Below are 16,327 nucleotides of genomic sequence, written 5' to 3' on the forward strand. Positions count from 1 at the left end.
ATATAGATAGTACACACATATCTTTATATACGGTATTTTATATATTATAATATATATGACTTATATGTACACATTTACAACCCTTCAAAACATATTGCACTTATATACAAAAACAGCTCATCAAATGGGATTCATACAATAATTAAAAGGAAGTTCTTCATAAAGCAAGGCCATTTTTCATTCCTAAGAAACTGGAGAAGTAAAAATTTATAACAATATGCCTTGTTCAGCAGTAAACTTAGAGTTCAGTTCCACACCTGTCCAGAACTTCTGCAAGCATCAGTGAGAGTTTTGTAGTGAGAAACAGCCCTGTAAGGGACTATCACTATGATGATGATGAAACCCACACACATATTTAATGGGCAAGCAGATGTGCAGGTAATGTCACAAAACACCATTTGCTAGTGCTTTAGTAAAGTCTGCTTCTCTGAATCATTAAAAATTTTTTTAAAAAATATTTTGTTCACCTATCTCAAGTGAAGTGTTGCTGCCAATATGAGAGAAATGTGAATGTAGCATCAATCTTGTCTGAACAACAAAATGTATTCTTCCCTAGAAGAATAATGGCTTCTCTCCTAGAGATACATGTAATCCTGAGGACAAAAATAACTGAGAGATTTGAGTTCACAACCTTCGTTTAAAATCCAGTCAAACGACCTAGGTTTTAGATCTCAGTGAGAGTGAGTTTGTAAGATCCAGCAGCCTCTTCAATCTGTAACTGGAACGTGTCTTCATTGGAATAGTGTTTCACAATGTTATCATCCATATTCACTAAGATGCTGAGAAAAGAATGTAAGGAAGTATCAAAAGCAGAATATATTCACGCTTAATAGAAATACATTGAAGGCAATAGCACAGAGCAAGTTAGACCCCATGGACATCATTATTGACTAAACCAGCCTAACAAAATACACTTCCGTGAAGAGCAAAACAGGACACAGATCTCAGGTGGGAAATTACATTCTGCCCCGAGATGCTCTTTGCTCCCCTGTCAACTGAAGAAAACACACACCACAAAATGTCTTTTCAGATAGTGACTGAGAATGCAATCTAATCAGCTTTCCAGCACAGGCATAGCTGTGCCAGTGGGGCATGTGCTGCACCCTGCAGTTGGGGGGCAGTCATGGAGGCCTCCTCAAGGTTAGGTAATGTTTGTTCCTTTACCTCGGAGTTACATTGCCCTTATGTAGGATTGTGCCCTGAGTCTTGTTTCTAGCAAACCACAGAGCATATTGACAGCAAAATCAGAAATGTTAGATGGACTCAGTTGACCTATTAGAAATGGAAAGCATGATTACTGAATTCAGAATATCTTTTTTATGCCCACAAGTTCTTTCTAACCTAATTCTCAGTTGGTAGAGCCCTATCCTCTTTCTGTTCATAGTGCAGGTAAGCCAGCATGGGGGAGTAACAGGGGGAGGAATATGGGAGTGTGTTGGAAGAGGAAGGGGTGAACCTGACAGCAAGCCGTACACGCAGATCTCCCTTTTTTTTCCTGGTACACAGACCACCAAAATGGCTAATGTATGTCTGAAGAGACCCATAAGTGGCCTGTAGCATATGCAGAGGTAAGTAAAAATTTTTACTTGCCCCATCTTTGCCTTCAGGTTGCTCCCCACCACAGCAGACAGAATGCACCTTTTTTGGTGTGGCTGAATACTATAGCATGGCAGGGATAGGACTGGGCAGTTATTTATCCCAGCTCCCCAATGATCTTTGGGAACTGTAGTTTTCTGACAAGACTAAGGAGATAACACTGAAAATCCCCAAAACTAGCAGGCTCACGAAATAGCTTATTCCTCAGGTTTCAAAGGGGTAATATTATGATAGTTGAACAGTTTACAATTTATTTAAAATTTGTAAGTGTGGTGCTGCTTCAAGACTATAATCTGCCAGGGCTGGCACTGTGCCCTTTTGTGTTCTATAAAATATGTAACACACTATTCGTGCTGAAGAAACATTGAAAAACAGCTTGTTTTGTCATATTTACAGCCCAATCCTATCTAAATGTTAGGATGTGCGCTGGAACAGTGCAGGGGTGGAGGATGGGTGGGGATATGGTGGAATAGGGAGGAGATGGGATGGGGATGGATGGATCAGGCATGGGAGGGAGAAGGATTGCCATCGCTGACATAGCCAAACCCTCTTTCCGGGCCTGATCAGCCTGCATGGATCTATGAGGACTTGCACATCTGAATCGACCCATTGTGACTGCTGGAGCTTACCTTGAGGTAAGGGAACATCTGAACCCTTACTCCTAGGAGACATCCAGCATCCAAAATCCCCCATGGGATGCAGCAGTAGCTGCACCAGAGATTTAGATATGAGTGGGCTTTCAGAATGTGCAGCTGTGGTTTCACTTATAATTTTTCCAACAATAAATTTAAGGAAACAAAGTGTAATACAAGGAAGGAAAACATGATGAACCCAACTCCATTAGGCAGGTGGACAGCAGGTGGGTGATAGAAAATGTTGAACTGTTCTAGCCTGTTACTCTAGCTATAGATGCGAGTGCCATAACACAATCAGTGTATACAAACCCCTAAAGCGGAGAATCAAGCCAACACAACTTAACAAGGTTTTCTCAGTTTTCAGCATTTCTAATTACTTCTGCAGCATAAGTTATGTTTATTAAATACTGTATATATTATTATTATTAAATGCGGTATGTTGCAAGTATATAGACAATGTACACGTTAACCATTTAGAACAAGGAATGCTGTGAAACCGTGCATTGGGTTTTTCTTGTGATCCAAAACTTCAGATCCTGTCTTGCCAAGTCTCTAAGAAAGTCCATTTCATTTTCTGGGCTTACTCTAATTTAGGGTATTTTGACAATGCTGAGCAGAATGTTCCCATCCCTTCCCATGCAATCAAATGGAAGAAGAGAGGATGGCCTGATCTTTCTATGCAAAAATTGCTCTTTCCTTCACCAGACTATTTGTTACTGAAGGGTAAAACTTTGGACAAATCTAGTTTTTCTGTTCAGCAGCTCAGGGATCCTACAGTGAAGCTCACTAGGGATTAACATTTCTCATCCAGATTCTATGAGACAATTGTATTCATTGCAACTTGAAACTTGGGAAAACTGCATTATCCCTATTTAAAACAGATTTGGTGTGCAGAAGATGCAGATCTCCGTATGAAAGTCAGTAGCATGCCTGGAGGGGGCAAGGTGTGCAAATGCCCCTGGTGCCAGGCTGGGGGGTGGTGGTGACATGCCACATCCACTCCCCCTGGCAGCCCCCGTGACACTCAGTTAGCATGCCGATATCAGCTTGCTAATCTGAGGGCTGCCCCCAAGGGCCACCCCAGAGGCTTTCTAAGGGTTGGAGAAGCCGCACACAGCCTCCCTGGCCCACTGAAGGCTTTGTAAGGCCTTCTGGAGGCCAAAAATAGTAACTTCCAATTTTTGGCCAAAAATTGTAGGGGATTATTTTCAGCCTCCAGAAGGCCTTACAAGGCCTTCAGAGGGTTGGAGAGTCTGCACACAGCCTTCCCAGTCATCAGAATGCCTGGAGAAAGGGAGGGAGGCAACTCCAGGTGGCACAGGGCACCTCTAGGTGGCTGCAGCACCCCTGGGAGTATGGCCAGGTGGGGAGTGGCTAGGAACACCACTGATGAATGTGAAATAGCTTGAGAGAGATTTTTTCTTTTTATCTGAAAAGCTGTACAAGGTTGCTATTTTAGATATACTCACCCTTTTTTACATTTCTTGAAGACTTTTCCAATTTTATCCAAAGGAACATCATATTTGTCAGATATCTAAAAACAAACATGGAAAACCATGAAACACATCTTTTACCAAACAAGAGACTATTTTCAAACAACTGTATACACTTTCTGTGGTTAGTTATATTCTTAACACTCTTAAGCTCATTTCAATGTTTTACTAAATCACAGCTTCCCTTACCATAGTTTAGATTTGAAACTGATGGTATTTGGGTGTCTCTCTCCAGACACCAGAAGGATATGTTCCTCAGGGGCTCTGTGCCTACAGCTCATCCTCCGCACATTGCCACACAAAGGAAACAGCTCTTGGGTTTCCTGAGCCTAAAGTACCAGGGTTTCCTATCCTAATCAGAAGATACATGTAATCAGTTATGAACTGTAAGGAAAGTATTTCTAATGAAACCCTAATCAAGCCTCCACTCCTGTGTATGTTTCACTGACAGCAGCTAGCCTGGGTAGTGGGAGATGTCTTTAAGATGGGGGGGCTACTTCCCCCTCTCCCTTCCAACAGAAACATGATTTGAGCTTCCATGATATATAGTTGCTTGTTTGCTTTTGTTTTGCTGTCCTCTCAGCACTCTGCTTCATCAGTTGTCTCTAACTTCACAAGGTTTCTTCAAATGCAAAAGGGTGGAACTTCTAGTTTTACTTAAAGCAGGGGTCTCTAAAATTTTTGGCTGAAGGGCTGCAACAAACATCTGGTACAGTGTCAAGGGCCGGAAAAAAATAATAAATACATTAGAGATGGAAGTTAGATGAATTAATAAATGGGCTCAAATGTCCAGGTTTTCTCCAAACACCAACACAGCCCAAAGCACACACTTGAACAGATCCCCATTCCCCCACCCCACCAGCACAACTCTGATTGTGTTTGGTCAACTGGGCCAGAGGCTCTCGGGATCAGAGGCTAGCCGTGGGCTGGATAGAGGCTCGCCGCAGGCTGTATCTGGCCCCTGGGATGGGGTTTGGAGACCCCTGACTTAAAGGGACTGCAAAAAGGAAGGAGCTCCTTCATTTGCACTGTCTCTGCAGATAAACCAGAAGTCCCATGCTTCTGAAGAAACCGCACAAGGACCACGGTAAGCAGGCAGATAATCTGCTTTCTGTTTACTGTTCACAGAGAGACAGTGGATCAATGCAGTCAAGGTCCATGGTGGGCTGGAGGAAAACAGTATCAGAAACAGACTTGGGCACCCTAAATCTGATACCCTGCAAACCACTCACTTCACCTAATGGATGGGCTGCCCTGATAGCAGTCTGTAGAAACCAGCAACAGCAACAATTGCAGCTTGTTAATGGGCAGTCCAATCCTAACGGTGGCAGTGCTGCTGGGTGAAGTGGTGCCAAAACGGCTACCACTACATCCAGTAGCATCACCAGGGCTGCCAGTGGTCTCCTTGGGAGAAGGGGACTTTCATCCCGTTCCCCCAGGGAAAGCTCCAGCTCTACAATGGGTCTTCTCAAGTCTGTGCCAGAAATCTTGCTGGCACAGATTTGACAGCCTCTGTGTCAGACTTCACAGCCCAACACAGAGGATAGGAACTGTTGAGCCTCCTGCCCCAGTTCCTCCCCCCGCCCTACCCTGAAACACCTTCCCCCGCCCCCACAGACGTTACTGCTGCCCAGAGCTCTTCCCTTGTTTGGGGCAGCATCCACCCAGTGCCAAGCGCAACATCAACTGGCACTGGACTGACATGGTGCTCCCTTCATGGAGGTGGCATAAACGTGCTTTACAGCATGTTTACGACACCAGTGCTGGTGAACCGCTCATACCACCAGCACTAAAGAGCTCAGGATTGCGCTCTTAGATATCAAGGCACAGTTTGTACAAACATGGTTTCCAAACCAGCATCAAACCATGATTTTCAGTTATTGTTTAGCCTGTCCATTCATACATCATACCAAGGTTGGTGAGCTCTATCACGTGCATAACGTTAATGCTTCTGTTTTTTCAACTCTATTCTATTTGATAGAACAACAAGTGAGCAAGCAGACCAAGGGCTTTAGTTCTAATGGCCACTTTCCAAGCTACTTTCTGGCTTTTCCTCTTCTACACAAGCAGAGTAGACAGATTTGAAATAAAACCAATCATTTTGCAGGCCAAACCAATGTAGCCAGGGCTGTGTATGGAGTCAGGGAAGGAAAGGACTTTAGAAAAGAAGAGACTGGGAAAAAACTTGACATTCATTTAATTGCAGAATTTCTTTAGCAATAAATAGTAAAGGGCCAGATGAAACCATGGCAAGGGAAAGGAGGTTCAGTAGTCTGTCCCTGTTGTGATTCTGATCCCCCACACACACCACCACTTCACACACTTTAAATGAAAAAACCCTCTTCCATTCGCTTTCAATGCAAGTCCCCCCCCCCCACTAAACCACAATACAGTATTGGGGGGAGGACTCCATCGCTGTGAAGGCAAACTAATGAATCTTCCTATCCCCACCCGGCTGTGATTTCACTTGCTTTTGCAGGCCTCCCACTTACTTATTGCTCAACCTAACACCCAAGTGAGTGAAACTCCTCAATTAAGTACATATGTAATTGTGCCCCCAAAGTGACCAAAATAAGGCTTTGCACAAGTTAAAGTCATTCCATGCTGGTACTTCTCTATATTATTTAGTTTTTCCAGGTTAAACTTTGCCTTAAAGTAGAATTGACATATACCTATTGAATGGGTAGAAACATGTGCAAAAACATCTTCATCCATTTAGTAGCATGTGGGGATAAGAAGAGGAGAGAGAAAAAGAACTTTAACCTTAACAAAAAACATTTCCGAACTGATGTTTTTGTCAGGTTACATAAGGGGGAAAGGTAATTGAAATTATAATGCCATCACTGTATATTTCTTCGCAATAGATTACATGCTAAATATGCCACGGAAAAAGTTCTATTATAGGGATTTGCAGTAACAGAGATCATTTTGTGTGTCAACAGACAAGGGCTAATTGTTATAGCCCAAAAACATCTCTGCCAGGATGATCAGCTATGGGCGTATCCAGTCTGTGAGTTTTCTGAAAATAAGGTTGGTACTTTGCTCCTTGAGCTACTGTACTTCTGAGAAAAAAAACCCACTACTGAAGCCAAATAGATTTAAAGGCTTGCTGTACCCCCTCCCCAATGGGATTAGTCACTGCCCTTTTCCATTCTTATTTATGCTTCCTGTCAGCAAAGCCTGTAGGTTTCATGCACAGAGGATACACCAGATTTTACTGCTCAAATCATAATGTTTATCAGTGAAAAATCTGAAGTTGCTCTAAAATCTGGAGCTGTGTTCTTTCCATTTCCATCCCAAGGCTATTGTGGTAATGGACTTGTTTTAAAAAAAGAAATTCCTCTAGTTATGAAAATATTTGCCCTGCCCAATTCATGTGCCAAAGACATTGCAATGATTCATGCCCAATTGCAGTCTTATGTTTAGAGAGAATGGTTATTCACTAGATATTATAATGTTGAGATTTGAGGTGTCAATGAGAATACCACACCAGTGCAAATGGTTTTAACCAGGTCTGGCCACAGCACGACCAGAAGCAGGACTCCAAGTACTTCCAGACTCCTTTGCACACAACCTGTTTTGAGGAAGCATGCGACAGCAGTGGTAGTAAGGACGCAGTGATCCTCCTCCAGTCAGCAATTGGTAAAGGATCACAACAGCCTCTACCTCAGCTGTGGTGCTGGAGGAGGGAAGCTGCCTCCCCTCTTCCTCTTGCTTGCTCCAGAGAGAAAGTGAGAGAATGAGCAGCAACTGGGCGGAGTGGCCAAGCAGTTGGTGGGCCACGAGAGGTGGTGGGCAGGTTGCCACCTTCCCCAGCCCATTTCACCTCTCCCTTCTGGGTGGGCTAGCCCTGGTTATATCTCCAAGTACTGTACTGAAAACCAGTTCTGTTTTGATTCCCAAATCTTTCAGAAAACATGATAATAAAGGAAGTTTAAAAACTTACAGCTTCCATTAGACCTTTTAGAGAGGGGATTTTGAGCATAAGTGCATCAAAGACTTCTTCTGATTCCTTTCGGACATAGAGTAACACTGGAACAGAAAACAAAGACAGGGGAGTCAGATTAACAGACCAACATTTCTTTACCAAAGATCAATAAAGCATGACAAGATAAAGACTAAGATAAAGCATGACAAAATCTACCTGAGCCCAGGTCTACCCAGAAAGAGTACTTTAAGGTCATTCTGCAGGCCAGGAAAGTGTTTTATACTGTGCTGGTCTGCCTAGGAGGAAACTGTATTGGAGGCTTCTGAGCTGAATCTCCTAGAAAGCGCTTTTAAAGCATCCTGCTCAGTTCTTGGGACATGGGATCCCACTATAGACAACACAGTGGAAGCCAAAATGTGGTGACTATAAAGCCTCTCTGGCCATTTGCTGAATTGCTATAGAGCAGGGGTGTCAAACATAAGGCCTACAGACCGAATGCGGCCTCTGGAAACTCTTTATCTGGCCCCCAAGATAATTGGGTTCTCCGATTGCTGCCTGTTCAGCAGCACCACTTCTGCCGAGATTCTGTGAGGGAAAGATGGAAATAAGGCTCAGAATGCAAGGAAATCTACAGAGGAAGGGCTGGACCAAGAGGAGTGAAAAAGAGATGCTGCTGAGGTGCTAGGAGAGCCTAATCATCATACAGGCCACCCTTTTAGCAGCACCACATCTGCCGAGGTAACACTTTGCAGACCACCTCTCAGCTGCTGAGCTGCAAAGTTACCCTGAGGTAGAAGTAGTACTGCTGAAAGGGCAGCCCTTGTAATAATTGGGAAACCCATACCTTGAAAATATTATGAAGATTTGCACTTTTTCCCTTCTGTCATGTGGAGCTAATGAGTTTCTATCAGAGAAGAAATTGCCTCTTTTTGGCCATTATCTGCTTAACAACATCACTTCCTATTTAACGAAGTCACTTCCAGCCCTCAGCAGGTGCCATGAATGCTGTTTGGGTCACTACATGAAACAAGTTTGACACCCCTGCTATAGAGTAATGAAATGTTTAATGTTCTAAAACTGTGAGAAAATGAAACTTGCATCATGACAACATACACACACCCTATCTGTGAGAGAACTGAAAGGTCAAGTTTGTCTTGGGAAATTGTCACCCAGGATGCCATTAAGGCAGGAGGAGCTCTTAGGGAAAAATGCACTGGGGGACTGCACTGGGGTGAAACTGTGGCACCAGGCTTGCCTTGCATCCATCCATAACCATTCTCACATCAAAAATGTACAGCTACAGTCAAAACACGGGCAGCCAGCCAGCCCAATCTAGGTGTTTCTCCATTTTCAAACTGGGCCACAATAGCATTAGCCTCCATTTAGTTCTGAAATATTATGGGTTTCAACAAATCCTTTCTGAGAAAAAAGTGAAGAACCTAGAACTATCTGTGCCTAAAAGAAGTATCCTGCGTTACTCAGTCTTCCATCAGCCTAGATGTTACATGCTTTGAGCACTTAGGATAAAGCCTGTACACCAGAGTGCCCAAGACTGATTTTGAGCAACTAGTCTCCATCACTCCCACCATCAACCAGTCATACAATAGCTGTAGGAGTCACAGGAGCCAGAAATTCAGCAGAATTGGGTTGCCTGCACAGGTCTCAGCATGCAAGGATATGTATAATTTAATCAACAGGATTTAAATTCCCATGGCACAAGAGATTCACTGTGCAATAAGTATAGTTAACTATTCTGTCCCACCTACGAAGATGAAGTTTTGATAATTTTCTTGCCTACTTAAAGCAGAAACCTTCTGTATTACAACAGACACCTTCAATCATGTGACATGCATCTCTACACAGGCAAAGCTATATTGAAGCTGAGATCACATGAGGCAATGAAGCTCACAACAAATGACTGGTTGTCCTTAATTTACCCCTCTGCATATAAAAGTGCTGTTTATTGTAAGTAATCGCAGTATTATACCTATGATTCAGATTATGCTATATTGATAACATGTTGGTTGTCAAGGGTAAATTTAGAATACAAGATATATCATAATTTGCTTTGAAGTTATTAACTAAAATGAAAGCAAAAGTGGTGGTGGGAGAGTAAACAGGTTTGTTGATTTTATCCATGCAAGATAAAGACCCCTGTTTTGTTACTTGCTGTAACAGAGAAACAACCCAACCTACCACTTACACTTCGTGCAAAATCAAACATAGAAAACACTTTATTCAGTTTTTATGTAGAACATGTCACTAGCTTAGGACTGCTTTATGTGTTATGTTTTGCATGCTAAATCCAAGAACACAATGCGCAGACTCAACAATGTTTACTGCATCACACAAAACACATTTGCCCACAAAAAATGTGAGTAAAGTTGGAGTCCTTTTTTCAGCTGCCATACATACTCGTAGACAAAAGTTGCCATGTATACATGTGAGTGATTTTCATATAGATGCAGGGAACGTGTATCTTGTACTTGGATAGTCATTCCCAAGCACAAAAATGTGGCATACAGGGTGGCTGTCATTTTATTTCTAGGCAGTCTAAAGCATGCTCCTAGAAACTGAATGTTGTGAGAAATGCTTACCCTCTGTAACACAGGAAATTTGGAGAAGACAAGAATAAAGATAGTGTTTATCCTTAATACTACCAAATAACTCTTCTAGAAGTAATGGAAAGACTATTGCATAGTACAATCCACGGATTTTTTTTTTTTGCATCAACTTTTGATTAAGATGTTACCTCTTTTTGGTTCTTCTATTCTAGGTAGCTTAATTGGGCTTGCAGTAAAATCATCTTCATTTATATAAGGCCCCCGTTTCATGGTAGAGCTACAGGAAAAAAAAACAGTTAACCCAAATAGCGCCACAGCAGGAAGGCGGCAACAGAAAGGCCCACCTCTAAAGTAGTAAAATGTCAAGGCAACAACGGTTGAAAGGAAGAAGATGCACTGTCTGAGAATCCTAGTCCATTTTAACAGTGATGCCTACAGCTAGTGCAAACAAACAAAGTGGGTTTGGTGAACACACCCTTGCCAACTGGTAAGGAACTCACTCCCACTCTGTGCCATATTTTGATGGTACTGGATCTAGAGCAGCAGAGTATCATTATCATTTAATTCAAATAGGATGCTTTTGGCTTTCACCAGTCTGAACTTCTGTTATTCCTGCTAGAGCCCAATGAAGTAGTTTAGGCTAAAAAGAAAGTACCAAAAGGAATGTGTGGTTGGATTAGAACCAACACTGCCCACATCCAAAACCAGCACTCTTGTCTCTCCATCCTAACAAAACTGTTATCTTTACATCATTGAAAAACAAACACATGACTTTTGAGGCCCATGGAAAGTTGAATACAGAGTCAGACCAATAGCCTTCTTCATCCACTATTGCCTGCTCTGGCTAACAACCGCTTTCTAAAATCTCAGGCAAGAGTGTTTCTTAGCCCCACAACCAAACTTTTAATATAAGGTTTGGAAATTCTGGGAGGACTGGATGCAATGCTTGTGCCCTCTTTCCATAGTGCAGTGGTTCCTAAACCTTTTTGACTGGTGACTCCCCTTGACCTACTGGGCCACTGGCCATGGCTCCCCATTAGGGCTACAATTCTATATGTTGTATAGGGCAATAGGTTTTTGTGTGATGATTCCGTGGCTCCCCTGGCTAGTTTCCACAGCTCTCTGGGAAGCCATGGCTTATAGTTTGGAACCACTGCCATCATGTATTAATGATACTAGCCTAGATATTGCACTACCAACATCACCATGGTTACTTGAGCACATGGTTACTCATCTACAGAAGAGATGCAGGTCAACAAGGACATGAATTCTACATTTCTTGCTGTGCTGGGATGATCCAGCAAGAACAAGGCAGAAGCAAGAGTGACATGCCCACTTTCAAGTACAGATTGGACTTGCCCTGTAATCAGCTTCCACCCTGACATATGTGCTGACTTGCCTTGGGGCAGAGTCCACTCTGACCAATAGCTTGCCAAGAGACTTAAATGCAAGGATATCAGACCATTGCTTCCCCTCGTGTTATGATTTCAGTGCCTTTCCATGGTAGGCTGCACATCCTGCACCAGGAAGATTGCTACTTAGCCAGAACAACAAACACAGAGTGTACTATAAAAAATGGTTAGCACCAGAATGAGAAAACAACAGAACTTACCTTTCACCCTCCAGTTCATCAGATGTACCAGGAAAGACCTAGAAGGGGAAAAACAATGAAACTATTTTTTAAAAAATTGTCCTAGAGCAAGTTAATAGCTGATCTGCACCATTAAAAAAGTACCACAGCATAATGCTCTGTATCAGTGAATCTGGAAATCAGCAGAAAAAAGGACTTAGAAACTGAAAAGCATGTGTACTGTTCCTTTCTCCAATGCCCACCTGTGTGCCCTCTGTTCTTACTGCATTCTGTCTGGACAGACTCCCTCTCACTCGCCTCCACCACTCCACTAAGAATTACACTGAACTCCACATGAAAGCATTTGCCAAATGTCTACCAGCCTGCATTTCATGGGCTGTCATCAAGAATTCTGGCTACTCAACCCCCTTTCTCTCCCCTCTTCTCATTTTCTCTGGCCATCCTGTAACAGTACGCACTCCAGACAAGATCACTTCTATATATCACTAAGTATGACTATGGTCAGGGCATGTAGCACCGTATGCTAAATACTGTGCATGCAAGTACTGAGCACACATACAAAAAAGAGCAGCTGAATTAGTCATACAGCTTGACTTTTAAGTGCCACATAACAAGTGTCTTGATAGTCTGAACTTTAATGGTAAATAGTACTGAAATACAAAGGGCAACTCCCCCCCCAGCTATTTTATATGCTTAGGTTTCTAGGTTATATGATTTTTAGTTTTTTTGTATGACATTTTACATGTATTAAAATGTATAAATTATATTCCACCTTTGAAGCTCATGTGTGGCAGAATGGCAGGATAGAAACATTAAAAATACACAGGATAAAATATTTTTGACTGCAATTTGGGTTTATTTGTTCTTTTGCAGCCCACCATGTTTAATCAGTTTAGACAGTGTAAAAGGCAGTCTAAAAAATGTTTCATTTAGAACTCAACTCCTTCTGCACTTCAAATGTTGACTGATAAATCAGAAGTTTTTTGATATTGCAATTAGCATTAAGTAGCAGCCTCTCCCAGGCAGTGAGAAAAAGCACACTGAGAAAAAAAAATCCTGTTTGGAACCCACACAACTGTAGACTTCGAAGTCTATAAGAACCAAATAACCCACGTATCTGCTGTGCACACTCTGTGAAAGGGAATAGTTTGCTCTTTCTCCCCTCATCCCTGAAAAAAATAAGCAATAGAGGACTCATACGTGTGCTCCACGTTGAAGATTGGAATAGTGAACATCAGGTATAAAGAGAACTGGCTGTGTATCAAGATCCATGAATGACTTGAAGATAGTGATGTCTGTCCGTTTGTGGGAGGGAAGCAGGGGCACCTTGACATCGGAAACTGGTCAAAACCAAAAGAAAAACAAGAGAAAAAAGTGTCTCTCACATGCTCGCTCACACATAAACAAAATATACAATACTCCTTAATAATAATAACAATAATAATAACAATAATAATAATAACAGTATTTATATACCGCTTTTCAACTAAATGTTCACAAAGCGGTTTACAGAGAAAAATCAAATAACTAAATGGCTCCTTAACAATCTGGTAGGGTCTCTTTAAAGTTTCTTGTCAACTTAAGCAAAGTAGCGCTGTTCAAGGCTCTCCCCACCACTGCCATCAAGACATCTCTATTAAATATTCCAAGACAGGAGCACACTTAGTTTGTCCCACCTCAATATGCATTGCTTTGCCCTGAGTTCTATTACTTGATCACATTACATTCTCCTGTGTACAAGATTGTGTTCTGAATGCCACCGTGAGGGTCCTGTTGGGGCCATAAGCAGGATGTAGACACAGCAATAATAAGATTTAATTGCATTTAATAATGTTACAACAACATTTTGGTGCCTCAAGGCATTAAACCACCATTTTCAAAAACAAACTTAAACATGGCTGCTCAAAAAGTCACTTCTTCCTCAGTAATGATGGCCACTGCTTGTTCCTGGGTGCAATAAGATGAAAACGTTTTCCGTGCCTGACCATTCTCTCTCCCCAAGCAAACTCATTCACCACTACACAGGGCTAAATGAACGGATGCTCTTAAAGTCCTGAACACTTTGTAATTATGCCAACAGTGTTAGTACCCTCCAAAGCTTGCACATGTTTCACTCTTCTTAAAAATAAGAGTTGTTTTACATCACCGCCTGCATATCTAATAAGATTTAGTTGAAATTTTTCCTCCAAGTTAGACAGAATGTAATATCTTCTACTTACAGGCATTAAGCTGGGAGCTGGGGTCAGTGCACTTGCCTTTTCTTTTGCTTTGCTTTCGTTCTTCATCTCGGATCTTCCTCTCTGCTCCCTGTCAGGTACGCAAAGAATATTTTCAGAAGCTTGTTTTTTCCCCTACCTTGTGAGGTAAGACACTCTGGCCCTTCTCTCAAGTCAGATGCTGAGAAAGTCCATCAAACTGTAACCTCTTCACTAAGGATGCAAAGAACTAGCAAGTGTGTGACTGTAGTAGGCACAGGGTGGTGGCAGATACTAGCTACTAACTTTGCAGACATTTTTAAAGACTGTAAGAAATGGAAGTGCTGCAGCATTCCGCAGTCAGTTTTACAGGCATGTAAAATAGCCAATGAGAAAACTTCCATTGCCAAACCAAGGCACATGGTGGACTGAATCCTGAACTTGCATTTTGACAGAAGACCTTTATTTTCATGGAAGGAGAGTTGTGTTCATACGAGTGCAAATTTAGGATTCATCCCCATATTTTGGGCAAGATATTGGAAACACATAATACAACAGAGTACAAATCAGCAATGATAGTACCTGCTTTAATGGGATTCAAGCAAAATGTAGTTCTGAATACCAGCAAAATATTTATGTCCCTCTTACCAGTGCATAAATTGCAATGATCAGAATATTAACTTTGAGTAGTTACATACACATACAACTTTAACATCCAGCAGATGACTAGCTGAACTAAATATCTAGTGGGGCCAGAGGACCTAGAAGAGACAATGTTCCTAAAGTTTTACAGTTTTTTGTGGCTTTACCTTGTCACAAAAGACTTTAATCTGGCAGTAAGCTCTGTGGACAGGTTTGTTGCTCCTGTTGTTGTAGCTGTAAGTGTCAATCTGAAGATTGAGGGGAAGTCCTTTGACACCTTTCTGAGATGAGAAGTCTGTACTGAGGCAGTTTACAGCAATGAAGACCTGCAAACAAACCAAGCAACAGGTTGTCTTCAGAAACAGCACTGAAGCACACTTTCTGTATTGCCACAAAGTAAAAAAATCATCACTACATCTGCAAACCAGATGAGCTGTCTTGCAGTTGATCCTTTAAGATGAAATCTATCAGACACACCAATATATAATCTATTTTAATAAGGGAAAAGAAAAAAGAAAAAGACAATAAAATGAAAATAGAAACAACCAATAACATTAAAAAATAGATTAAAAGGTACAGAAAAAAATCTCTAACAGTGTAGCACAGGCAAAGTAGAATATTCTAATTACTTACAGCTTTTATATCTTAATAATTTAAATTTCCACCCATAATCTGACACACTAATGAGACAACTTGAGATATGCTATTTGTACACTGATGACCATGTGGGCCAAATGCTTGGTCTTCAAACGCTCTGTTCAGGGTTTCAACCCTATGCAAGAAAGGAGGCCCATGTGTGGAAACATGGCTCACACATGAAGCCAATTCACATTTACTCAACAATGCTCATCCAGCTCTCACAAAACTCAGTGAATTGATCTCCTAATGGTAGTATGTATCCCAATTTGGGATCGCTAGTTGTTATACTTGAACGTTACACTTGACTACAGTTGGATAATGACTTGTGTGTACAAGAAACACACACATTTTGAGTTCAGAATAAGTTACACATTTGCAATTGCACAATCCATTCCTCTCCACCGGCCCCTTCAGTCACTTACTGACAGCAAGCAAGAAGAAAATCAGGACCAGGCAGCAACGCACCGTTTCATCTGCCATTTCTGCCCAGCGCCTAGGAGAGGGGGGTAAAGGGGGTAATCTGCCCAGGGTCAGAAAAGGGGCCCAGGAACTAAAGGAGGGGGTACAGAAAGTTCCTGGGATTTTCCTATCTCACCTGAACTCACCCAGCACATGATGCTTGGACACAACCATGTACATGCAGTGTTAACTGCTGCTGCAAGCCATACACACCAAGCCCAGGAAAGCATCCATGACTCTCCTTAACAGTGTCAAATCTGGGAGGAAACAGGTCTGCCACAGTTGCTCTTTGGTTTGTGGATCCCATAACCATGGAGTGTATAGAAGCTCAGGGACCCAGCTGTGGGACTATAGCGGCTGCAGAAGTTCATTTTGATCCATTCTAGTGTGAATCTAAATACGATGAAGCTAATTTTCTGCAATCAATTTTCTATATTTCAAAAATTTTAGAGAGACTTAGGAGTGTGTTTGGTTTTCTATATTACTTTATCTAGCTGCCAATGCTGCATGTCAGGTAGACCTGGGCTCTGCATCAACAAGCCTAGTAGACCTGGACTTCAAAGACTATTATAGCTGTCAGCACTC

At 41.9% G+C, this 16,327-nt stretch overlaps 1 protein-coding gene across 1 annotated transcript in view; it reads right to left on the reverse strand.

The window, feature by feature from the left end:
- Positions 1 to 664: 664 nt before the first annotated feature.
- Positions 665 to 16,327, reverse strand: part of GRHL1 (grainyhead like transcription factor 1) — a 42,021-nt gene continuing 26,358 nt past the window's right edge. Inside the window, exons 8-15 of the mRNA XM_066640132.1 lie at positions 14,812 to 14,970; positions 14,063 to 14,114; positions 13,008 to 13,147; positions 11,829 to 11,866; positions 10,405 to 10,493; positions 7,671 to 7,756; positions 3,701 to 3,765; positions 665 to 779 (exon numbers count right to left, since the gene is read on the reverse strand). Of these exons, the coding sequence (XP_066496229.1) occupies positions 665 to 779; positions 3,701 to 3,765; positions 7,671 to 7,756; positions 10,405 to 10,493; positions 11,829 to 11,866; positions 13,008 to 13,147; positions 14,063 to 14,114; positions 14,812 to 14,970 (744 nt within the window). The remainder of the gene's footprint in view (positions 780 to 3,700; positions 3,766 to 7,670; positions 7,757 to 10,404; positions 10,494 to 11,828; positions 11,867 to 13,007; positions 13,148 to 14,062; positions 14,115 to 14,811; positions 14,971 to 16,327) is intronic.

Source organism: Tiliqua scincoides, chromosome 1 (assembly GCF_035046505.1).
Source record: "Tiliqua scincoides isolate rTilSci1 chromosome 1, rTilSci1.hap2, whole genome shotgun sequence".
In the NCBI taxonomy this organism is placed as follows: Eukaryota; Metazoa; Chordata; class Lepidosauria; order Squamata; family Scincidae; genus Tiliqua; species Tiliqua scincoides.